General features: G+C 36.3%; 1 protein-coding gene across 1 annotated transcript in view; it reads left to right on the top strand.

Annotated features, from left to right (window-relative positions):
• LOC131434439 (uncharacterized) overlaps positions 1 to 27,703 on the top strand; it is a 159,855-nt gene that overhangs the window by 32,853 nt on the left and 99,299 nt on the right. Inside the window, exon 2 of the mRNA XM_058601153.1 lies at positions 15,777 to 16,428. Within this exon, the coding sequence (XP_058457136.1) occupies positions 16,354 to 16,428 (75 nt within the window). The 5' untranslated portion in view covers positions 15,777 to 16,353. The remainder of the gene's footprint in view (positions 1 to 15,776; positions 16,429 to 27,703) is intronic.

The raw sequence follows: 27,703 nt of genomic DNA, 5'->3' as shown, positions 1-27,703 counted from the left end.
TATTTTCACCATACCATTTGTGTGTGTATGTGACAATTTTGTGAACATCGTTCGGAAATGGTGGAACCGATTTTTGAGGTTTTAAACCACGCAGAAGGTCTGCTGCTGCAGCTATTGGTGGAAGGTCTTTACTACGACGTTCTGTTTCGTGTAAAGCATTGAAGAAGTAATGAACGAGTTTCGACCATGTTTTACCTTTTATACACTTCCAGTTGAACATCGGGACTGAAATGTGCCTGACCTCCTTCTAAACCGTCGTCGCGGGTACGAGAAAGGCAAGCAAGCGTGATGAGTTTTCCTCATTGTTTCCAAAGTTTCGAGAAAACTAAATTTTTGACTTATTTATGGTTATCTTATACTGTTGGAAATTTAATCATAAATTGCTGATCATATTTCTGATGACATGGATGAAGAGCTATGTTGTTGCGTTTAGTACAACTGAAGATATTCACGATAAAGTTCTAACCTCCCTCAGAGTGTATTTTGAAAAGGCGTCGTCACGTCAAAATATCTGACCAAAAATGAATTTTACTGACATTTTCGATTGAAGAATTTTGTTGAGGTAGACTTTTTTAGAGTGAAAATTTAAGTGATCCTGTAAAAAGAAGCGATTTCCTTGAAACAGGCAAACGAAGGTTACTAGTTCGAAGATAATATTTTTTTTTCTTTAAATTTATCCAGGCCAATATGCGTACAAGCTTTACGTGGACAATTGAGCCATGTTTTTATTTGATAAAATATTTTTTTATTATTGGATCTCGTTGTCACCCTTTTTCTAGGGAGAGAGGAGCTTCTATTTCTATCCTGCGAGGAATGAGGGGCATTTTCTTCGTGGATCGTCTCATCATCCATTGTCGCATCTGTGGTATTGTTTTGGTTTCCTTTTTCCATCTGATTCACAGCCTTGGGCTCGTTGCTAGTTGCTGTAGATGCGCCTTGTTGAACATTGTTTGCGGTTGCTGGTTGGTTGGTCAGGTGAAACAGCAGAACTGCGCTCACTAGTTTCCGTTGTTGGCCGGTTGATCTTGTCTTTGGTAAAAGATGTCCTTTTCGCAGTTTCAGTGTAAGATTCTCACCGCACTGCGATATATTTTCCCGAACAAACTGATCACTGGTCTGTGGGGGAAGGTCATGCACGCGTACTTTTGCATTTAATATTTAACAATTTAACACACTCAACGGTTTGCATTTCGTTAATAACTGAAGCGAATGCATTTGCATCTCTTTTACGTTTAAACATAATGTACACAGAGAATCCATTCTTCGTTCATTCGTTCTTTATGTAAGATTTCAATTCCATTTGCTGCTGGTCTAACTTCGCTGGAATCGTTTTGTTTGGTCATTCACTGATAACGAACTGATTCGAAGGGTTTAAAATACTCTCCGGGCCTCGGCTGAAAAATTTTTTGTTTAAAAGTGATTGCTTAACCTTTCTACATGAGAAATGCAAAACATGCCCCTGAAAATGAAATTTTCTAACCTATCAGTATGTAATTCCCGAACCGAAAGTCGGGTCTAAATGAAATGACACCTTTAATTAGAATTTTTGTTGAAGAAAATCGATTGAGTGGTCTCTGAGAAAATCGAGTTTTTTTCATTTTTTTTTCAACATTTTACACCGTTACTCCCGAACCAGAAGTTCGATTCGGATAAAATTCAATAGCAACCTATGGGACCAAAAGACCAAGGAAATCTAAAATTGTGGAAATCGGTCCTGCCATCTCCGAAAAAATCGAGTGCACGAGTGCTGAGTCGAATGGTATATGACATTGTTAAAAAGTCGGTTTTCACAATGATTGCATAGCCTTTTTATATGAGAAAGGCAAAAAGGGCAAAAAATCCAAATTTAAACTCACTTTGATTTCTCATTTATGGCAGAGCTATTCAGAAGCTTAGAATGAAATCGAGTACTTTGCAGTGCCCAGGTGACTGTTAAATGTTATCTGGATTCGATTCCTGATTCCAGTTCCGTTTTTATAAGGCGTTTTGTGTTAAAATTTTCATATCTTCATTTGAAATAACTATGCAAAAGACGCAAAAACTACATGGGAGTGGTTTTAACTGTTGACGTTTTGAAAATTTAGACAGTAATTTTTTTGTGTTCCACATATACTATCTAAACGAAATATGCTTTCGAATGTAATTTTATAAGAATTTTAAATGTCCAGTTTGTTAGTATTGATGATGAGAGGTACTAATCAAGATCATCCAAAGCTCGATGATCAAGGTCTACTACCATTTTTCTGAAGTGTGAAAAATGTGCAGAATTCCGATCTAAATGATTGCCTCTTGTGCGGTGTATGAAGGAAATCTGCAGAAGGTTCAATTGCTAATGTTTATAGTAACCTTCTCCACGATATTAACAAACTACACAGAGTACAAGTCGGTTCAAAAGCTCTCAACTGTTTGTACGGTTTTATTTTCCGAATTTTCAGTTACACCGTTATATAGAAAACAAAAACGTAGGTAAAATCTATTCGAATTGACAGCTCTTGATACAATTTGTTCTAGAGGTGGGGTAGTTTAATTGGCAAAGCGATTCCCCCGGATGGGAGCTAGCTACGGATTCGAGTCCTATCTCTGCGATAGCTTTTTCGCGGCTTTCATTTCATAGTTGTATTTGCATGTCATGTTCCCATTCCTTTTTCCTCGTTAAATACTGATCAAATTTATGTCTTCATAGTTGTCTATCGCAAGTGTCCAAACTGAAACTGTGGTCTTTTGGAATATGTATACCCATCGTGTCATTCCAAAGTATAAAACAGTATGTTTCTCAAATGGAGTGCAACAAAATATTCTTATTTTCAAACAAAATCTCTTTATAAGAATAGGAATTCTCCCGATTTTCTTATAGGTCAGAATCCGTATAGTGAAAAAAAAAGAAAAAATAGCCTAAATAGAAAAAAGGAAAAAAAGAATAGAAAGCTTAGGCAAATATGACAATTTAAATATTTATTGACTATGGGGCGCCTTTTCAAAATATAACCTATGATAAAGCCAGTTTCTATTCATAGAAGATAGATTGTGTCATCCTGCTGCTGGTCGTTTGCATTAGAGTAAAGTCCGAAGAAAACTGGTGATGGGGAAAATTGTGCAAAATCAGCCCATCTAATGGCTCCAAATGTTATCTAAAAAACTATAAAGCTTGCCTCTTTGCAAATCGGAGATGATAATCATTAGTGCAAATCTAGAATAATTTGATTAATTTTGTGCACTTTTTGCAGTGCAACATTCGCACCAAACGAATACGAATAATGGCAGCATTTCTAGAAAAATGCTCCGAACAGTGTTTAATTACGTTGATTATTGTACAATTTGACCCTTTTGAATGCCATAAATAAATCCCGTACATCATTTTGATAGTTTCTAAATCACTGAAACTGGTAAAACCGAAATGAAAAAATCGACATCAAAAAGGGCTATTTTAGTGGCTGTGAAAAAGCTACAAACAAAATCACATAAAAAGAAAGCTCTTAACCAAATTTGGTTTAGTATTGAATCAATCGGCACTGTGAGCAGTTCTGCTGTGGGACGTTTGCAGAGCCAGTTTCGCGATTGCGTGTTCCAGCTGCAGATCGTTTGCATTGGAGCAAAGTACAACAAAAAGTGGATAATGATGGGGAAAATTATGTAAAATCAGCCTTTCTAATTAATTCGAAGATGAAAATCTTCAGTTAAGTGCTTATATAGAATAATTTGATTTGCCAATAAGTCAATCTTTAACACAAATAAACCGTTACAATTCTGGAAGTGAAGCTGTAAAAGTTTCGAAATTCACACAATCAACTAATACGAACGATTATCATTTTTATTCGTATTCACGTCCTACAGTTATGTCTCTTACATTACTTACCCGCCTTTTTGCCTCCCTTTTTTAAATAAACCACGCACCAATGCAGAACAGATATTAAATTGATTTTTTATTCGAAAGATACTTGTTTTCCTTTTCGAAATCTGTATTTGAAGTCAAAAAGAAGACGGCTTTTTTCATAACTACGTTTATTTCATATCCAATTGTACATTAGTTTTCTTCTCCGAAGCATCTGTTTTACATAATATGATAATATTTTTTGTAGTATATATTTTAACAGTCTTAACAAAAATTGGTTTAGTATGGAATCAATCGGCACTGTGAGCAGTTCTGCTGCGGGACGTTCGCAGAGCCAGTTTCTCACCCAAAAAAAGCTCGATTGACTCATCCTGCTGCTGGTCGTTTGCATTATAGCAAAGTGCAACGAAAAGAGTGAAACGATGAGAAAAATTGTGCAAAATCAGACCTTCCAATGAATTCGAATATGAAAATAATCAGTTTAGTACAAATCTAGAAAAATTTGAGTCGCTTTGTGCACTTGAGCAGTGCGAAATCCGCACCAAGCGAGTACGCATAAAGGCAGTATTTGACTGCTTCGAGTTCACGAAATTCACACAATCAACCAATACAAACGGTGTGGCGGACTGAGGAAATTTGGCGCCCGGGCCAAAATGAAGTTTTGCCGATCTATCAAAAACTCAAAAAGCTCAAGTCCATCTCAGAAAAGATGGATTGGTTTGCCCCTTAACAACGTAGCCCCTGGGGCGAGTGCCTCCTTCCAAACCCGTAACCCGACCCGTACCCACCTGAAAAACCCGAGACCCAACCAAATTAATAACCACTTCGATATCGAAAGTAACGTATTTAACTATCATTTTTCAGTAATACGACACTGGTATGAAACTCAATTCATTAAAGATTTTTTCTGTTCAGTATAAAAAACATTTTGAATTCATATCTAACATAAAATGGTCAACCCTGTTATATATAATTTTATGATTCCTCAAAACAACCCTATTTTTTATTACTCTCCCGTATAGTATCCTATCACTCACATCTAATAGCGTGATGTAGGTTCGGTTCGGTTCTGAGCCATTCATTTTACGACTGGAAACATCAACAATAGGCCGAAAATCTTGAACGCGATGGAATCAGCCGCCTGTCGCCGCCAAACAATTTTCCGTAGCTGATCATCAACGAGGATAAAAAAGCTCCCACAGTACATATACCGTTGCCGAAACTGCCAACGATGTGTTCCGCCTGAAGGCACGTCAATTTTTGTTTAGTTCATTCGTATTCCAATCGATAAGAAGGAAAACTGATGAAAAATCAAACAACCGCAGAATCACATCCGGAACTTTTTATGCACATTATTTGGTATTTCCGACACTCCCCATCAGCCTAGAATCCACCTCGAACTCTGCGCTGTGTTAAAATCAGGAAATCGAATTGGAATACATTACCGCCAGTGCTGTATTTTGTCATACGCAGACAATTGGAGTCGCGCTTGTTGTTATAGCCTTTCCGTTGGGGGCCGTACCCACGTAGGAATGGGGGTAACAACGCACAGAGGAGTAACAGAGTTTGAATTTTGGTCGAAATAGAACACATCAAAATGTTGATAAGCTTTATCATGTAGCTGTACGAAAACAATTAAACCAGAATATTATCAGAGAAATAAGGCATACTTATTTTCAAATATTTTGTTGTTGTTGTTGTTCGTTTAACTCCGGATATTGCTTTTCTTTCATTCCGGTATCTAATTGTTACCTTGTTCCTCGAAGGAAAATAAGTCTCATTATAATATTAAAATTCCACAAAAGGAACGTAATGACAAGACATTGCTTTACCAATAGTTCTTGACTTGAATCCAAATAGTAGTAGTAGTAGTAAGTAGTTGTAGTCCTCTTTTCTAATTTCTCGCAATGCTTACCATAGTGAACGGGTTTCTGGTAATTTTGATATGTGTCAGCTGATTGTCGTGGGTAGCCAGTGATTTACATGGGTATATGGTGTTCTGGTCGAAAACCACATAAGAAAAAATTAGTTTTCTTTGGCGCACGTCGTTCAAGATGTTAGAAAAAAAAACTTATGTTTCGATGGAAAAAATTTCGGCGTACTGTGACATGATTGAAGAGGGAATGGCTTAATGAACGCAGTTTACCTTTTTCATATCACCCTTATTCTGAATAACGACGTATTGAATTTTCGATCAAATGTGGCTCGATCGAATCCTAACTACCTTTGATTTTGCTAGCGTCATAAGGAATACAAATGAAATATGATCGACAAATCAATACGTCGTTATTCAGAATAAGAATGTATGTAATTAATGTGAAAACTGACATTTCGATCGAGACCCTTTTCATGACTCAGTTCATCGAGATTATTAAATGTCTGTGTGTGCGTATGTGACAAAAAAGTGCACTCGTAAGTTTTCTCGGAAACGGCTTAACCGGTTTTTTACAATCCTAAAATAAATTGAAACATCTCATGAACCCATACTCAATTCTCAATGTTTTTCTCTGAGACGGCTTTTTCAAATTTACAAAATCTTAAACTCAAATGAATGGCTTTATAATCTTATATCCTGCTATTGAACTTTACCCGGATCTAACATCCGTTTTCGTAGTTACAGAGTAACATATTGAAAAATAATGTAAAAATGTGCACTCCATTCTCTCAGATGTAGCTAAACTTTTACAAACTTAGATTCAAATGAAAGGACTGATTTTATAGTTTGCTATTCCATTCTTATACGAATCCGACTTCTGTTTCCAGAGTTACAAGGTGAAAAAAAAACGGTCAAACATACTGATTTTGGGCTATCCTTGTTTCCGGTTTCCGATTCCAGAAACTTCGGAAATGCTTGACTCCTGAAAGCTTGAGGTCTTATGGTATGCAGCTATCAGTTCATCATATCCAAAAAGAGTCCAATGAAATTTGTTCTGAAGTAGGGTTGTATATCCGAAAATTGACTTCGAAACGTAGTTTATGAGCGTCAATCTTACCGTTAATCAATTTTGCGATAATCAATGGCTGTTGAATTTTCTGTCGGCATTGGAATCGATCGATTCGTAAGAGTTCCACGGATGCATTCTTAAAAATTGGTCGGACAAGTAAGCAGTATAGCGAAATCCTTGCCAATTTTTGAATTGGAACTCAACTGACGTAATGCCTTAGTGATTTTGAAAGATCTATGCATATCGAACGATAATTTTTCATCTAGCTGTACTCCTAGGGCATTCACCTGGTTAACTCCAGTCAGGACTGAGCCACCGATACTGTAGTCAAATAATACACGACTTATTGTGTAATGAAACGTAATTACCTGGAATTTTGAAACATTATTCAGTAGTTTATTTTCGCAACCCCAATCAACGAAAAGCAAGGTACAGTTTCAAGTCGTCCGCATAAATTAGTTTGAAACCATCTCCCAGAGCAAAAGGAACATCGTTAAAAATGGTGTGAAAAGCAAGGGCCCCAAGTTATTGCTTTGTGGAACTCCGATTTTAATAACTTATAATAAAAAAACAGATATTACAGTTCCATAGCCTGCTATTGAATTTGGGTTGGACCCGACTTCTGGAGTTACAGGGTAATACCAGAAATTAGGTAAACATAGATTTCCCACTGTACGGTGACACTGACAGCGCTTCAAGTGAGAAAGGGGTGTACTTTTTCCCATTAATTACTGTGGTTGTGTTAAATGCGCAGGCAACTTTGTACATGCATTTTAGGAGTATTTGCGCACCCATTCTACACCAGACGGCGCTTTTGGTGTCACGAGTTGCTCAACTACAGTACTATTACACTGGGGAATCTAGGTTTATTTTATTTATGGTAATACGTACAAACTAATGAAGAAATGTGCACTAAATTTTTTCAGAGATTTGAAGGAAAAATCTTAGTTTTTTGAAAATTTCTAAAATATATCCATTTCTGGAGTATTTTTCTACTTTTAAGTGATGGCACATACAGGTGCAAATCCCATAAAAACGACCAATGAATGCTTCTAGTTTGCAGAACTTGTTTGGTTGGTAGATAAATATAAACTCTGTTCCGGAAGCACCGAAAGTAGTGACGAAAAACTCCAAAAGAGGAACTCAATTCGATTTCATAGCAATAGTTAAACCGATTTTCAAAAGTTTTGATTTGAAATAAAGCCCTCATTGTCTCAAAAGCTACTGTTCAATTTCATCCGAATCCGACTTCAGGTCCCGGAATTGCAGGGCGATGAATGTCAAAACTTTCAAACCGTCATATAGATTGTCGATCCAAAACCGATACGTGCTGATACGGAAGAAGAAAACAATAACCATCACCAAAGCTCGGTTTTGAAAAATTCACTATATTATAGACGAATTTTACGCTAAATTGTATTCGCAGTTGGCAACACTCTATCAGATTTGAATGAAACTTTCTGTACATATAGACTTTGTCACGAAAAGCCGCTTTACATACTTGGTTTTTCCAAAATTGATCTAGAATACCGTTTGAAAAGAGCCAAATTGTTGAAACTGTTTTTTCATATAGTTATAGTGGAAAAACGACAAATTATACAAAAAAAAGTGTTGTACTAGTGATTTTCACAGAATTAGTCAATTTTTTCTATTAAATACTGAAAAATAATCCTTATCGAGTCCTACACTTAAAAAATTGACTTGAAAATTTTTAAATCGATTAAAAAATTCAATCAAAGTCAAAAAAAGTTTTGACTTTGATAAAATTTTGTTCCTAGATAGATGATTATATTTCCTACCAACTGTTCATACATTACAAGATTGGCACTTTTAAGGAAAAAAACAGTTTTTCTAACAACAAACTATACCTTGTCCAAACTGATTTTTTTATCCAGGGTCTTTTTATCGAAAACTAATCTCAACTGAATGTCATTATCATCCAAGATTTCAATGAAACTCAATTTGTGATAAAATTACATCGAATCTTCAATTGCTAGCTGCCAATATTAGCAGAAAGTATCAGTAAGTAAGAAAGATTTTTGTTAGAAAACTTTTTTCTCTTCAAAATGCCTCTTGCAACATATGGAAGATTGACTAGGAAAGTAATTACCTACCTTGATACTAAATTTCATTGAATCCGAATTGGTGTTTAATTGTAAATAGACTTTAAATTTTGAAATTTTTTTTCAGTATAGGATTTGAATAGATTAATTTTCAACCAAATCGTGTTTGGAATTGGCAGCTCCCTCTTAGATTGAAATTTTCTAGACGTATAGACTTTATCTCAAAAAGCCACTTTGCTTACCTTGTTTCTCCAAAATTGTTCTAAACTGACTTTTGAAAAAAAGCTAGACTTTTTTTTACCAATTTTTTCCAAACAGTGTAATCGAAAAATGGCAAATCCTACAAAAAATGTTGTGGTTACATGTGATATTTACATAATTAATTAATAAACTACAAAAAACCAATATTGATAATTATGTTCCCTGTTAACCTTCCATATGTAGCAAGATGGGCCTTTTCAAGAAAAAATGTTTTTTCAACAAAAACTTCTTATCCAGCACTGATAATTTTTTCTAACATCAAGAAATTAGCAGTATTCGGGGTAATTTTCTCACAAATTGAGTTCTATTGGAATCTTGATTGATCTGATAATGACTTTCAGTTGAGTTTAGTTTTCTATAGAAAGACACTGGATAAAATAATCAGTTTGGACAAGGAATAGTTGTTGTTAGATAAACTGTATTTCCTAAAAAGTGTCCATCCTGTAATGTATGAACAGTTGATAGAAAATATAATCACCTATCTTGGGACAAAATTTTATCAAAATCAAAAATGAAATTTTTTTTATGGCTGACTAAACGCTGCCAGCTGGAAAAATATGGCTGGTAGACATTCTGGTGGCCGACTGCCTCACCGCTGCCAGATATACAACTCAAACGATACAACCGTATCCACCAGGATTTTTCCACATCGAAATCTTTGACATTTTCAGTGAAGGTGAAAAGAGGAAAACGCTCGCCTAACTAAGATACAGGAGATTATGTTTTGCAAAATTGGATATGACAGCCATCACTGACACAATTTTGGTAGCCGTTTGGTGGCCATGGCTGCCCAGGTAGTCAAAAGGCCGAGTGGGATGCTCAGAAAGTTTCGTTCAAATCCGAGAGTGTGCTGCCAACATTTGTTCGAGTTGGCGCGAAATTCGTCTGTACTTAACCGCTGTAATTCAAAAATTGGTATTCAGTTTGCAAAAACCGTCATTTAGAGCGACCATGCAAAAAGAGAAAAACCTTTATAAAGGCTATAGCAGGATAAGCATGTAAAATCTGCCCCCAAAGGGAATTCATATCGTTATATCACATTCGAAAGGTCATAGACTGTAAACAATTTTCTCAAAGTTTCAACCCTTTAACTGCCATATTGACGGAGCTAGGGTGGTTCTATTGATTTTTATTTTATTTGATTTTTGAAGAAACTACTCCTCCGAAAAATTTGAAAAAAATCAGGCATATTTAAGGCATTATGGGGATGCTTTACAATTTTTTTCAAAATTTTTGAAGATGTATTTCTTTCATTAAAAAATACTAGAAAATTTTGAAACATATTTTTTCTCTCTTTCAATTTTTGCACCACCCTGGATTTTTTAGTGATAAATAAAGAATTTTTGGACATGTTAAAATGGTATATTTTTATATTTTTTAAAAATGTGGACGACCAAAATATTTGATTTTTTCTAAAAAATAAATAACAGTCGACCATGCGTTCCCATCAAATTCTGAGAGAAGGGAACGCATGGTGCTTTATCTTAGCAGTTTCTAGTAGTAGTCGACCATGCGTTCCCATAATGTTCTCTTAAAAGGGAAACGCATGGTGCTTTGTTCTAGTAGTTTATGATGCAACTCAAGTGCAGGGCTTAGAAATCAAAGTAACGAAAAGGAGGAAATGAGTATCAACCTTTGCATAATACATACACGATCATACTCCGGGTACAACCTAGAAAGCTACAAAGCAAGAACTTACTGGTATGTGGTTCATATATGAATGGTAGTAATACATGAACGTCGCGAGTATTACACATATGAAATTCGGTTATGGCAGTCAAGAACTAGAGCGGGTGTCAGTTTTTTACGTGTTGCTGATGGATGTAAAGAAAGAATAATGAAAGAAAGAATGAAAATTTCATTACAGTGTCAAAAGTTATCATAAAGGTATGTTATCGAGGGATGTCTATAGTTTTCTGGAAAAATGTATGATAAAGATAAAGTTGGAATTTTGTGTTTGAAAACGTCAATCGAATATCTTCATGATGGTTTTCATGGTTTGTAGACTGATAGCGCTATATATTTTTATATTTATTCTAAAATTTGAAACAACAACAGATATAAAAAATAGTGATGCGTTATTTTTCGTTTTTGTTATAACCTTTGCATAATTTCAAATCAAGCATTTATCGACCATGTCTATTAAAAAACTTGATTCGCTGAATCGATCTCTTTAATTTTTGGGTATATTGTGTAGAAAGCTCCATATTTTTCAGAAAATATCTGAAAATACATAATTAACTCAGTAAGTGATTTTCACTCTCAGAGGAACGCTTCCAGGTTTTTACAGGTTTAATAATCTTGTTCAAATTGCGAACGGGAAGTTCTAATAAGATAATATTATCAATCCTTGGATTGGAACGAGAGCAACAAGTATCGGAATATCGTAGCTCTGGAATAGAATCTTTTGAAAAGGATGTTCTGCCAAGAAATTTTGGATTTAAAGCTTTATCACGAGATGACCCAATTGATACACACAGATCACAAAAAAGCTATTCGGGCCGGTAATAAGTCTCATTTTTAAAAGCTTACAAGTACTATATCGAGTACACTACAAATTCGACTGGATATTTGGGAATCCAGCGCCGTTGCTGTGAATGCGTTATTGGCAATAGAACTGTTGGTTGCTGTTCACACGAGGCCGCCATTATTCACTACCTTTCCTTATGCTCGGTTTTTATCCAGAATTGTGAGACCGGCGAAAATATTGTCAGAAATGCTTAAATCAGAACAGCTACCAAGTGACGATGATAATTCTATAGAATAAACGAAAAGAATCAGAGAAAATGTGTGCATTGAAACAGCAATGTATTTTTATAACATTTTTATCTCATTTCCTATTTAAATGAATAATACAGTCAATAATTTTCAGAAATTTTTTCGTGACCTTTCTTACATGGAACGTCTTAATCATTTCATAAAGACAATTGAAGTTTCAATTTAATAATTGACCCTTTTGAGTCTTAGTTCTGACTCCTACTGCGTCCATTAGTTCATCCAATAACAAAATTTTATTAAAAATGATGTGCTGATAAAAAACTCCAACAACAATCAACAACAAAATATATAAAAATTTCAGCTTATTTTATAATTTATAGCAGTTCATCGTTTGGTTCAAATAATATGATATTTAAAAAATGAGATATATGCTTTATTAAACTCAAATTGTTGTGACTATATTAGTATTATATTAGGATAAGAATTCTATGTAAAAGTGATGCTACGGCGAAGAACAACTTATGTAAATTGCCTTAAGAAATAAACGTATTTATGGAAAAACAATTATAAGAAATCGATTCCAACCTTCATCAGTGGCCACTTTTGTTTGACAACAATATAAAAAAGAAAAAATTAAATTCACTGCTGTTTCAACTCGCTATGTATTTAGTGAAATGTACAGAGCTGGTAAAAAGAAAACCGCGTTGTACGAGACCCAACAGTGCAAAACGATTTGACCATTTCATGAAACACTATCGAATCATCGAATTATATACAGTCACTCGCTCTAGTTCTTGACTGCCGTAACCGAACTGCATATGTGTGATACTCGCAACGTTCATGTATTACTACCATTCATATATGAACCACATACCAGTAAGTTCTTGCTTTGTAGCTTTCTAGGTTGTACCCGGAGTATGATCGTGTATGTATTAGGCAAAGGTTGATACTCATTTCCTTCTTTTCGTTAGTTTGACTTCTAAGCCCTGCGCTTGAGTTGCATCATAAACTACTAGAACAAAGCACCATGCGTTTCCCTTTTAAGAGAACTTTATGGGAACGCATGGTCGACTACTACTAGAAACTGCTAAGATAAAGCACCATGCGTTTCCTTCTCTCAGAATTTGATGGGAACGCATGGTCGACTGTTATTGATTTTTTAGAAAAAATCAAATATTTTGGTCGTCCACATTTTTAAAAAATATGAAAATATACCATTTTAACATGTCCAAAAATTCTTTATTTATCACTAAAAAATCCAGGGTGGTGCAAAAATTGGAAGAGAGAAAAAATATGTTTCAAAATATTCTAGTATTTTTTAATGAAAGTAATACCTATTCAAAAATTTTGAAAAAAATTGTAGAGCATCCCCATAGTACCTTAAACATACCTGATTTTTTTCAAATTTTTCGGAGGAGCAATTTCTTCAAAAATCAAATAAAATAAAAATCAATAGAACCACCCTAGCTCCGTCAATATGGCAGTTAAAGGGTTGAAACTTTGAGAAAATTGTTTACAGTCTATGACCTTTCGAATGTGATATAACAATATGAATTCCCTTTGGGGGCAGATTTCACATGCTTATCCTGCTATAGCCTTTGGCTCAAATCTGTTTTAATTTGTGAGTTTTGTTTGTTTACTTACTAAACGAACCAACTGTAGCTATACCGATTTTCAGTTATCGGTTCCGGAAGCACCAGAAATAGTGGTCAAAAACTCCAAAACGCTCATTTTTCTCAGAGATGACTGAACCGATTTTCGCTTAGATACAAATGAAAGGTCTTATAGAACAATAGATTGCTATTAATTATTATACGGACCCGACTTCCGATTCCGGAACTAGAAAGAGAAGTGTGTTTGAAATTCCAAACCTTCACTTAAGTAGGTCGTGTATGACCACGTGTCTCGCTCTGCCTAATGAATTTCTCTCCATGCTCTCTCGCATATGTACAAAATGACTCTCGATGGGCCGGGTGACCAGAAAAGTTTCGATATTTTTGGTTAAAAGTTTGCATAAAATGTCTCTGCATCTAATAAAGCTACCGCTTGTTTGGCAGCCTTGCTGAGCCGATTTAATGGGCCGTATGAATAAAACGTAGCATGCTTGAATTTCGGTAGTAAATGCTACATGTGGATCACGTTCCTGTCAAAAGCAGAGACTTTACTACACAACAACGTTCGAAATATTGGGCCGTATGAATAAAATGTAGTAAAGTCTTTTGTTTGTAGTATCTTCTCAAAAACAAAGTCCACAGAGTAAAACGCGTGGGTGGTTATGTCATTTTGTAGCTGTAAAACCTCCCCAAAGTAACAAACAACGAAAAGGAAAACGTTGGGGTCTAGTTTTTTATATGTAGAAAGTGTGTGCAAAATTTGAAAAAAATTGGTTCAGTAGTTTTTGAATGACGATGGACACGGACTTTCAAAACCTGCTTTCGAGAAAAACGGGCTGAAAGCTTTTTGTCTATAAAATCAATGGAAACAATTAATTACTCCAGGGAGCCCGTAGGGTCTAACATTTTCAAAGGATTATATTTTTTCTTTTATAAATCATTATAAGGAAAGATTTCAAGAATATTTTGTCAAGTTTTGAAGTCAATCGAAGTAGAAATCTTCGACCTGTGCGCCGAGCTCTTGCTTCTCGTAGAATGAGATAGCCATAGATAAAGGTCCATAACTTTCAGAGTTTCTTTCCAATAGGCTTGGAAATTTCACAGAAAATTATTGAAATGTTTTACTATAAGAAAATATAAAGAAAATAATAAATGATTTTTCAAAAGTGTTAGACCCTACCCGCCCTTTAATATTCGTCACCGTTTCTGAGAAATCAGATTTGAAGCGTGAAAATAGCCTTCTAAAACATCCTAAAACACACTGGCCTCAGCTCTTAAAGCCTCCGCTTGCATAAAATAGGAAAATTATTCCTGATTTGACATAATTGTTTTCAAATTCCAAAGTTTATGTCAGTTTATACCCAATAAAACCTTTTAAATTTTTATTCAAGTTTACAATTAATTTTTTCGTTAGAATTCTCTAGTAATATTCATAAAAGAAATGGTTGCCCTGTTCTACTCTACGCGAACGAAACTAACGCGAATTGCAAATATAATTTAGATTAAAAAAAATCCAACGAAACTGTTTTGCCATTGCTGTGGCTGCCTAATACCACTGTGTGACAACCAATTTTTTTATCACATTCGAAACTCTTGCAGTATGGGAAACTACCACGTAGTTGTTAAGAGTAGAGGTAGACCAGCGGGGCGTAGGCAGAGCATGTTAGTGATATATCGGGTTCTGGTAACTAAATGAAATGTGATACATACGTTGAGTAGTGGTTTTTATTGTTATTAGCCTCACCATTAGGTCCTCGTTGATGTCATTCACTAAAACCTCTGCTAAAGCTGAATCGGATTATAAGTTATTTGTTGCCTTCTTCGACGATGTAATCACAGTAACTTGTATACTTGATTTAACTTCATTAATATTCATTGCTATTTGTTGTATGGAAATTCCTTATCCTATTTACTCGTTACCACAGGATTCAATTGTCATCATTGCATATTGGCTGTTGTTTTGTTTTGCACTTTCACTTAAATTTACATTAACCTTTTCATACCAGACGAGAAGTTACATTATTCAATTCTTTAGGTAGATAATGTTTCCGCAATGCAACACTTTTTCTGAAACATGGAAATTTTCTCCACCGTGAACCGTTCTCTCGGACCAGCATCGTGGTTCTACTTTTCGCACAACTATTCATAAGAAATCATCTGTATTTTTTTATTTCGAGGATAAAATATTCTTTCGTCTTGTATTCCAGAAGTTCTATCAGTTTGAATGTAAGACACACTACGCATACCGACTGGTAGGCTTCGTTTTTCCATCAATGCGTAAATCGCAATTTTCGCCGAACCGGAAATTTTCTCTACTAACGCTAGCATTTTTGCTGTTTCTTTTCAGGTTTTCACAGTTCACTGGGAAGCATTGGGTGGCATAAAATCATGATGCAGCTCCACGATAAGTAAATTTGAAGTTAACTACCAGAAGCTTTTTCAATGAGGTCTTGTGAAAGAAAACGGATAATATTTCCGCTCAATCGTTAGTTCCAGACGATATGTTGTGAAGCTTATTGATGTGTATATCCCGCAAACTACGAACGTTATAGATCTTCACATTCGAAAATTGCACGAATGTTACACGTCGTGAGCATGAACTTTTTCGGTATCACGTATGCAGCAAAGTGTGCAATGTTGTTGCATTGCATCCATTGCGATGCCGTACACATATATCAACTTTCCGCGCTTAAGGGGATGATGGCCCTCGTGCAAATTTGAATTTTCCAGTGTGCAAAAGTACGTGTCTAAACGAATCTAAAGTAGTTCGCGTGCAAAAAAAAGAACGCCGCTTACATACAAACACAGTCAATTACACTCTCAGTACGGATCGCTGGTCGCTTCCCGACTAGGTCGGCTACGTTAATTCCTACGGAGCGCTGCTTCAAGCGGATAGTGTTACCTCCCGGTTCCGGTGGATTAAAATGGCAATCCTTCATTCGTGCTGTTTGTGGCGAACCGTGCGCAAGGGAAGCTATGCCAGCGTTATCTACACATTCGTAAGTACCTTTATGTGACGTTTGTCTTGTAGTTACTCCGGGTTATATGCGCCGTCTGTGCCGTCTAATGGTGACGACAGAATCCTGCAGCATCCGGAAACTAGTTTTCGTGAGCTCGCGAAATCCGTCCGTGTTCTAGACAGGTTATTAAACAATCTACAAATTAAAATCTGATGGAGCCGCCTGGTGCTGCGCAACGTATTTCCTCAGTAGAGCACAAGAGTTGTACGTATGAGAACTGATTCCGTTGCGGAGTCCTGCGATGTTCTCGAAAGCTCGTAATACACTATGGGAATTAAATTGTTACTTTTGAATTAGTTCGTTTACCATGGGGCTTACTAGAATGAATAGACAGATTTTGGTGATAAAAATTTGAGGTTTTGAAAATAAGTTAGTTTTATTTATGACCCCGAACAAGAAATTCACCACATCCGGCATTGGACAGTGTTTCCCCCCGTTAACGCTTACCACACCCGAATGAATTACAGTGGGGCCTCGTACAACGCGGATTCGGTTTTGCCGGTATTCGTTGTTGCCGGATTCGTTATTGCCGGATAATTGCGATAAACGGGACCCAGAGCATATGGGATTTTGACTGATTGGGGCTGTGAACGATTGTCTCGGTTCGGTCGACAGATAGAGCTATAAAATCTTCGGCAAACTTGTTGTAGATACTTAGACCAACAATTTAGTGTAGTTTGACATACAATTAGTTAAGAACTGCTCCGCTAGGGGCGCTTCGAAAAATGCATGATATAAATCATTCGCTTAATACAGACAAAACGATTTGAGCTTCAAGTAACTCGCAAATTATAGTATTTTGAAGAATGCGGGAATTCGGGAGTTTGTCAAACTGTTAGTTGAGAACCTTCCCACAGAATGGCGCTAGTGTGATCACATAAAATTTATTATGTTATATCTCTTAAACCTGATGATATAGATTGGCGGTGTTTTCGGATTAAATAGTGTGAACAGTTGTAAAAATTTTTCTCACTTGGTCACTCTGGTGTGCAATTCTGGGTTGGAAATTCCTGTAACCTTGATTTATGTTGATTTATTAAGATCGTTTTTTTTAGGGTTTACAAACTTAATTGATAAAAGCTTGTGTGTGAATTTAAGAGCAGTGTATCTTCCTCAACATTGCTTGGTTTACCAAAAAGTATCCGATAATGGGAACAGTTGTTTAGTATTCGAAAAAAATGTTGCGTTTTTGCGATCATGATGACTTAGAAAGCTATTTTTTGGGCAAATTATATTTGTTTGTTTCGTGATTTATACTAGTTGACGGTAGAGATTTCTTCTACAATGCTTGTGTAGGAATTAATAGCTGTCTGGTCGCGGACAAACTTGATAAGAAATATGATTAGTTTTATGGGATTTCTCGAGTTTCGAAATATGTGGTTTGTATATAGTTTTCTGAATTTTTCAGTTTGCTGAAATTGCTGTTATTTCAGAGGATTCGCAAAATGATGCGAACTCATGTGCTTCCCTCCGTCATAAAAAGATTTTGTGTCATACGATTCTCTAACAAATCTACTAAGCATACATCCTACGCGACGCTATCGTAACTGTGTTAGTGTGTTTCTGAAGAATTACTTTCTCGCATACATACTACTATATACTAGTTGAGCCGCGTTGAAAGCTAGAATATAAAAACAACTACAACAGAGAGAACAATCCTAGATTCTTTCTTTCGTTTCATTTGGTTGTGTTAGAGACGTGAATATGTAATTTTTTCCTATAAATACGTTGTAGCTAACTTTCTGATCATCCAGTAGAAATAAAGCAGATAGGGCATTTTGGGCGCCTGAAAAAAAACCTGGAACGGGAAAAATCAAATGTTCATTGGTTTTCCTTTACAAATCGTCTGCTACAAAGTTTTTGAATCAATTTACGAACTTCACAAAATTCAAGGGTGTAAAATTTATTGAGATTCGTTGAAAAACAGATGAGCTATGACAGCTCGAAGTTACCGTTCCAACTTTTTTTCAGGCTTGGTATTTGGAGTGTTAATAATGTACCAAATCACGAGCATTAAAAAATTTGCAGCGTTCGAATCTCCCAGTACACTACCGGAGCAATAAAAAAGGCTGGATGACTCGAGAAATTTTCCAAGATTGAATGCAAAACTGTTTCATTCCCGAGTTAGAACAATTTTGCTTAAATCGCAACATCGGAATTGCTTTGATTGCATTCAATCAGTTTTAGTTCAAATTAAATCATCAACGTTGGAAAATTGCTGGAAAAAACTACTTCCATCTTATTTTAGCCTGGTACACAAATCGATCATATTGAGAACGAAAGAATAATTTCTGAAATTAAGGATTTCGGTGAAAATATGGGTGCTGAACATCTTTCTCGTGAGGCAATTGATGACATCATCGCTGATAAATTGATTACGGCAATGGTACTGTCTTTTTGGCTCTTTATTGTTAACTTGACAACCACCGCGTCGAAGCCATTCAGAATAAGCTTCTTCGGTTTGTTTTTCGTAGTTTCCCTTGTAGTGATATCTGCAAACTTTTCGATTTTTGCTTCTTATCAGTTCACCGAAATATGTCTTTGGTCGTTTACGTAGCAGCTTTTGTTACAATCTCGAATTGCTTATCCGCACTTGTTACAAAAACTGAATTTATAGATTTACTGCATGATGAAGAGTGTGAATATGAAATTTTCGCTCCATTGGGCTTTTCTTTGTTCAATGAAAAAGGTTTAATAAAAAAATAAAATGAAACTATATGAGCAATACATGTCACATTTTATGTACCTAACATTATATAATTGTTTAAATAATCAAAACATTAAGTATGAAATTCTAGTTTTCACACTATCAAGTTAGTCAGTTATTCATCTTAATACTTTAGAACCTTACTAACGCCTTCTAGAAAAACAGTTCAAAATCTGTCTCTCCTTCATCAACTTATTCAAAAACTGATCGATAAGATCACTCTCATAAACAAGTATGGTATTCAGTTACAGAAGATACACATTGTAGATACAATAAGAACTGTTTCATCAATCGTTCAATAGGTATTGGAACCTTAAAACAAATTCTTGAAGAAACCATCTTAATAAGTCAACATGATTTTGAGTTGCAGGAATTTCGAACGCTGAATGGCACACAAGAGTCAGCCACGCGAGAATTTTCTATTACTGTTTGAACCATTTGATCTGTCTTGACCTCCGGAACATTCTTTCCGAAAACACCGACACCACCGAAAGTAAAATATTCGCGATATTTCATGTTCAAACTGTTTTTCTATTGTGAACATATGAATTATTTCATGCTCTTTTCAAAGCGCCTCTGGCGCAGCAGTTCTCAACAAATTGTCGGTCAAACTACACTAAATTGTTGGTCTAAGTATCTACAACAAGTTTGCCGAAGATTTTATAGCTCTATCTGTCGACCGAAGCGAGATAATCGTTCACAGTCCCAATCAGTCGAAATCCGAAATCTGGGTCCCGTTTATCGCGGATTCTCTTTTCACGCCCCCGGTGTACCGCGTTATACGAGACCCCTCTGTACGCTACCCACCTGAAATTTTCGGGGAAAAGTAAATGTAATATTAGTATTATTTATTACAGGAAGAGTATTTCTATTATGACTCGGAATAATACATAAAATCGAAATATACAACAGAAAGGTGAGACGTGACAAGTTTGAACAAACCTTTCATTCCGATTTCAACTAGCTATATAGAGATTGAGAAAAACAATCACACGGAGAAGAACTCATTGAGTATGAGAACGCTATCATAAGCAGAAAGTGAAATCTTCTGGTGACTTTTCTTCGGTAAATGGTAGATATCTCGATCGGTACTTTCCGGCATTCTAAAGACTTGAGTGATTTTCATTGATCAGATACTCAAGTTCAACTCCTCTGCTTGAAGATAAAAGTTGAAAAGATTTTTTTAGTTTAATTACTAAAAGATTTCTGCTCGCTCAAATGAACCTTGTCACTTCTCATTGTTTTCGGTCTATATCTTCATATAAATAAAATCACCCAAAATGTTTCGACGCAGGACTACTTCTTTGTTTTCTATATCGGAGTGCAAATTTTGAACATCTACATCTCAACAATATTTTAACTGATCTTCGATATCATTGCACATGCTGCTTGGAAATATTTCTGCGCAATTTTTCGAGTAGATAAATCTATGTATTTTGGATAATTTATTATTGAAACTTCAATGAGTAACGAACCATGTCTAATTTTCTCGATTTCTCAAACCATTGCACGGTGGGAAAAATCTATGAAAATCCGCAAAGAATTTTCAAACTCATTCAATGGAATGGTTTACAATGGCCGCACGAATCGCTATCCTGCTCGTTTTACCCCAAATGTACAGCAGTTTTGAGGTTTCCTATAACATTCGCTCTGTAACTTGAAAAGAAGTCGAGTGCGGTATTCTGGAATAGCCTACTTTAATGTAAAAACGTCTCGAGAATCGATTAGAAGAACCCACACTGGCCGCACGAAACGCTTTGGTGACTATTTTACCCCAATTCCTCCATTTCATGAGATCCTTACTGTAAATCGTCCTTAAATCTTGGAAAAACTTCTTGCAAGTTTGCTAAATCTAGCGCGAAACGTTTTGATGACTATTCTACCGAGATTTAAGGACGATTTACAATAAGATATCATGAAATGGAGAGTCATCAAACGTTTCGTGCGGCCGGTGTAGGTTCTTCCATTCGATTCTCCAGACTTTTTTACATAAGATAAGCTAGATTTAGCAAACTTGCCAGAAGTTTGACCAAGATTTAAGGAGTATTTACAGTGAGGAAAAATGGAAATGGAGGAACTGGGGTAAAATAGCCACCAAAACGTTTCGTGCGGCCAGTATAAGTTCTGGCATTCGATTCTACAGACTTTTTTACACAAGATAAGCTAGATTTTTTTTTTCATAAATGCGTTTATTTCTTAAGGCAGTTTACATAAGTTTTTCTTCGCCATAGCATCACTTTTACATGATATTCTTATCCTAATATAATTCTAAAATAGTCACAACGATTTAAATTTATTAAAACAAGTTCTTCTCATTACTTAAATATCATATTAGGTAATTCGTCATTAATTATGAAATCTATATTATTATTTAAAAAAACCTGTTTTAATCCACCTAGTGGTGTAATGATGCCTTTCTCATATCAATCATACTATCATATATAATACTGAAAAAAAATTTTTTTCTTCGAATCTTAAAAGAATAACCGAAATCGGTTTGTTTGACCGTCTACTGATGAAAACTATCAAATTGGAAAAGATTTGAGGTCGATTTAGAAATTTTTTTAAGGTTTTTCCCCATTTTCAGTGATGGTATAAAATTTTTAACACACTTTACCCTATATTTTCGGTACCGGAAGTTGGATACGCATGAAATTCAGGAATTACGCATGGGACCACAGGACCTTTCATTTGAACCTAAGTTTGTGAAAATCGGTCTCGCCATCTATGAGAAAAGTTAGAACACATATTTTCTTTTTTTTGCTCATTTTACCCCATAACTCCCGAACCGGAAGTCAGATCCAAATAATATGCAGGATATTTCTATGGGACTTCAAGACCTTTCATTTGAATCTAAGTTTGTTAAAATCGGTTCAGCCATCTCTGAGAAAAGTTAGTGCACTTATTTTCACAACTTTTTGCACATTTTACCCCATAATTCCGGAACCGGAAGTCGGATCCGAATGATATTCAGGAATTTTGTATGGGACCACAAGACCTTTCATTTGAATCTAAGTTTGTGAAAATCGGTTCAGCCATTTCTGAGAAAAGTTAGTGCACTTATTTTCACAACTTTTTGCACATTTTACCCCATAATTCTGGAACCGGAAGTCGGATCCGAATGATATTCAGGAATTTTGTATGGGACCACAAGACCTTTCATTTGAATCTAAGTTTGTGAAAATCGGTTCAGCCATCTCCGAGAAAAGTTAGTGCAAAGAAACGTTACATACACACATACGCACATACGCACATACACACACACACATACACACACATACACACACACACACGCATACACACACAGACATTTTGCGTACTCGAAGAACTGAGTCGAATGGTATATAAAACTCGGCTCTCTGGGCCTCGGTTCAAAAGTCGGTTTTCACAGTGATTGCATAACCTTTCTATATGAGAAAGGCAAAAACGATTAATTCTATAAATTATAAAATAAATTGTTATTTTCAGACATTTTGTTGATAATTTCATAAACTATTTCGAGCTTGTTTGTATCATTACATAATTTCTCTTCTAATTTAGCTATTGGTGGAACTCATGGACGCAGCTGGAATCAGAACTAAGTCTTAAAAGGGCCATTTATTTGAATAATTGAAATTGTCTTTATGAAATGATAAAGAAGTTTTATGTATGGAAGGTTACGACAAGCACGAATGTTTCGAACTGGAACATTGGATAGTCTACCTTGGGTACCCAAAGAATTTATTAGTTGAGATCTGACATCACGATACTCCACGCATGTCCAAACGACATGATCAATATCCCGGTAACTTTCACCACAAGCACAATGATTAGTCTCGGAGAGTCCAATTCGAAGGAGATGTGCGTATAGCTGGTAGTGATTGGACATGAGTCTGGACATCATACTCTTCCATTCGATTCTCCAGAAATAAAATCAAGCTATTTCAGTAGACCGCACTTGATTTCTTTTCAAGTATTTGTTCTGTAAATACTACAGAAAACCCTAAAACTGTTGAGCATTAGGAGTAAAACGAGCAGGATGGCGATTCGTGCGGCCATTAAAAACCATTCCATTGAATTTCTTGGATTTTTTTTACATAAGAAACACTCTTGTTTGTTGCTTTTTCCATGTTTCCCGATTTCTTTGCGGGTTTTCTGGGTTGTTTTTTCCCGCTGTGCATTGTCATGGTTCTCTCTAACAGACGGTTTCCATAACAATTCTGCTCTTCATAAGTAAATGCGTTCGCATTTAAGAAATTCACTCACACAAAACAAGATTTAGTATCGAGTCAAGTCTTGGGACTAACTAGAAAAACAACATTTCTTGAGCACTTGATCAATATAATCAGTTTCAAATGCAACATAAATGTTCTAGCACTTTTCAAGCTTATCAATACTATTCTTATAGAATGATTTATCCAGGACCTCTAGATAGGTTTCAATTGCGGCGATTTTTTTTCAGAGCCTACCCGCACTCGGCCGGTGAGGCCCGTCAAGCACATGTTTTTCTCTCTTCTGCTTTGACTGAGCGTACTGTTTGTGCATGTATTGGTTTGACGGATCCGGCAAAATTTGTAGATCGGTCGCAAACGATACACAAATTATTAGGAATAAGAAACACACTGAAATCTTCGAATTTTCGGGCCCCTGTAAAAATCCGGGCCAGCGGAGTATCCCCCATTTCCGACCCCCCTCTTGACAGCCCTACTTCAAAATAGTGGGTCATTTCCCCCGTTAGGAATAATAATCCACCAGGGCTTAACTTGTTTCACCGGCCCTGATTACGGTCGTTAGATCTGGTCACCTGAGAAACGATTTATAATTGCGTATAATTCCAAGCAAAGTACCAAAGCGAATTGATGGCGATGATGTGCAATTCGTTCGATACGTCTAATCCTAGAATTGTTGTACGGACTTCCAATATACGAGAGAACCAAAACCGTTACCCATATCAATGAGGCTGACCTATGTTTTTGACGTGAATCCGGATGAAAAATAGCTGCCCGGAACATAATCTTCATCGTTTCGAACAAAACAATTGTTCTTCCATCACCTAAGGTCTCCTCCGAACACGGTATTGCTTCTGTTGATTTATAGTCTTACCAGCACTCTCGGCAATAATGCATGCAGTAAATAGACCTGCCTACGCCTGGAATTAGTCTGGCTGATCAAGCCACATCAGCCAGTTTGCTGTTGGAATTCGATTCATGTCCTGCGGATCTAATTCGATTTTATTCGTATCATTTCCTCACCAGGGTTTGCATTTTCCATTTGAAGCCGCTTTGGGCTAGCTTCACGTACATAATTTCAACGCATGACTAGCGGCACGTCTTCCGGTTAAAGCCTATGTACTCGTCCTAATTGGGTCGGTAGCGATGGAATTGATGCGCTGCAACGAACAATTGGAAAGCAGGCTAAACGATGTGTACACATTTGAATATGTTAATATCTGCAGATAGGAGATATCTTCAATCAAAAACAATGCGCTGTGTACACCCAAACCTCCATTTACGTAACTTATATATGTATATATGTATTAATATATGTACGCATGTGTGCAAATATTTGTATTTCTTAATACATATAAATATTGGTGAAGTAAAAGCGATCATTTATATGTATAAATATATACACATATACGCAAACGAGCGAGTGTGTAAGCATACATACATACATATATAAGGTTCGTAAATGGAGGTTTGGGTGTACTTGGTTGCCGGTGATTAATTTATGGGCACACTGAGAATATCTTATCATACTAAATCTACTCTGGACACAAATTGAGCTAAACAAAGATAAACTGATCGATTAGTAATGCGATTAGACAGCGAATTGAATTTCCACTTGTAAGTGTCTTAATCTGGGAAGCTTCGGGCTTTGTGGTTATCAGAATTGCAGTAACTTTAGTTGTTATTGTCACAGTGGAAATGAGGTAGAACTAAAGACATGCAAATGAGCCACTTTTAGTAACTACCGAAGATGAAAGAGAACATCAAAGTAATTGCAAGCAGTGGTGCGAAGTAAAACCAGCATTACATTTTCGACTGTGAATATTCCTATCTAAATTCGTTCGATCCAAGCAGATTGAATATGTGACATAGGAGAGACCGGGGCTGGTTGGCCGTAGGGACAATTTGATCGAGTAGCTTTTCTGAAAAAGCTATTATACGCTGTGGCCACATCTTTAGTGATTTTGGTGGAGTATAAGTACACCCATGCACCGACGTAATTTCAGGTGTTTTTGTGTTCTGGTTTGTACAGATGCACGTTTGTTCTTTTTTCGGCACCGTTGAGTAAATTTCAGTTTTTGTTAATTAATATCTGTAACGCGAATCAATTTACATCCGATTTCCGAAAGCGTGGTACCAATATTAAAGGGTATGAAACCCCCTGTAAAATGGTATGGAAACCATCAACACTTTTAGCATTAAGAGTTACTGACCAGATTTGTCGAAGGATGACCATACCCCAAACAAACATCGTTCATCAGCATAGAATCTGCTGCAGAAGTAGGCCTTCTTGAAACCGTCAGACCTCTTCCCAAGGCGGGGAGCAAGCGTCAAGGTGGTGAATCGAGAATTGATCCAAATAAAATGAAACCGAACGTAGGTGTACGTTGGCTGAGGAGAAGGTTGAAGTGAGAGCAAAAAAAGTTTCTCTAATACTGCCAAAACTAAGTCCAGAATAAAGCTTGCTTTATTTAGAATTGGAACATACTTTTGCTCATATTGTGGCGCTCCTGTTGGACGGATTTTGAAGTTCTTGGCGCCCACATGTCGGTAATTTTGTCAGCTTCACGTATGATATTTGACATTCCGCAAATCGACTATACTTTGTAAACAATCAACATGTAAGCCGCTAGGAGGGAAAAAATTGTGCACAGTTATTTGGAAAATCCATTGTGGTCTGCATCTAAGCTAGCTAAATAGCTGAAATTGCCCAGAAATACCGTATGGCGCGTTATCAAACGGTATACGGAAACATTGACGACGATTCGGAAGCCTCAAGCCAATCGTCGGAGTGCAACTGTCGATTTCGAAGACGATTAAGAGGAATCCTAATCTGTCGGACCGTGATTTGGCCAGAAAATTCGGTGCTGCCCATAGTACCGTGAGGAGAACTCGACTCCGGGAATAATCAAGTCGTTTGCAAGAAAATTTATGCTTTGGCAGGGCATTTGCAGCTGTGGCAAAAAAAACGAAAGTTTTCGTTACAAATAAGACAATGACATCGGAACTATACCAAAAAGAATGTCTCCAATGTGGTGTTTTGGCCGGATTTGGCAAGCTGTCATTACAGCAAAGTCGTTCAAGAATGGTATGCAGAGAAAGAGGTCCAGTTTGTTCCGAAAAACATTAACCCACTCAACTGCCCCCAGTTCCGCCCTATTGAGAAATACTGGGCAATCATGAAGAGGAGACTCAAGGCAAAGGGAAAGGTTGTCAAAGACATCAATCAGATGACCACCTGGTGGAATAAGATAGCTAAAACGATGGACGAAGAAGGTGTGCGCCGCCTAATGAGCCGTGTTACAGGAAAAATTCCAGAATTCCTTCGAAATCGTGACGAATAATTTTATACGTATTTTTTCTTAAAAGTATGAAGAAAACACTACATTTGTATAAAAAAATAAACTGAAATACAGGCAATTGTCTTTGTTCCAATTCTATCTAAAGCAAGCTTGAATTAGGACGAAAAAGTAAGGATGGTAGTTTTTTATGTATATACATAATACTGTATGGTGCATGCTTTTTCCACATTGATGCATTTTATGTGTTTCACATTGGGTTGGTTGACCGATTTTTTTCACGCATATGGATGATAATAACTATTTTCCTGATTTTTCTTCCAGAATGGAAATAAATTACATGTTTGCTTGAAAGGTGTATCTTTATGACAGAGCAAAGCGTTTATAAAACCTTTTTTAATCCACCTAGTGGTGTAATCATGCCTTTCTCACATTACGTTATACAAAATTCAACAAAGTACGCTGTGTGCTAGCAACAGCACGTACCGGTGCGTATCCATTTAGCATCATTTCGTATGACAGTTTAAAGGTATTTATACTCATTACCCTATAATTTCGGAACCGGAAATCGGATGTGGATGAAATTGCACACTATCTTTTAAGAAACTGAGAGCTTTAATTTAATTTAATTTGTGATGCGTTGCTGAGAAATCGAAATGTAATGTTGCCTTTCTTATGTTACTTATGTTTTCAAAAACATCACTAGAAGATTCTGTCAAGTTTCTTTTTTTGAAACTTGAAATCAAAAACTTTCTTCGGAATAAACTACCATCACCTTTTCAATTTGTCAACAGTTATGTCAAGTTAATAAATATTTAAATATGGCAATCCTGCCCGCTACACAAAATTGAACAAAGCACGCTGTGTGCTAGGCGGTAGTGTACCAGCACGTACCGATGCGTACCGGTTTTGCATAATTTTGTATGGCATTGTGAAAGTTTTGATACTCGTCGCCCTATAATTTCGGAACCGAAAGTCGGATCTGGGTGAAATTGCACAGTATCTTTTAAGACAATGAGAGCTTTTAAGACAATGAGAGC

Source organism: Malaya genurostris, chromosome 3 (assembly GCF_030247185.1).
Source record: "Malaya genurostris strain Urasoe2022 chromosome 3, Malgen_1.1, whole genome shotgun sequence".
NCBI classification, from domain to species: domain Eukaryota; kingdom Metazoa; phylum Arthropoda; class Insecta; order Diptera; family Culicidae; genus Malaya; species Malaya genurostris.
Note: the sequence above shows the minus strand (reverse complement) of the source record. Positions and strands in the feature narration are given on the sequence as shown.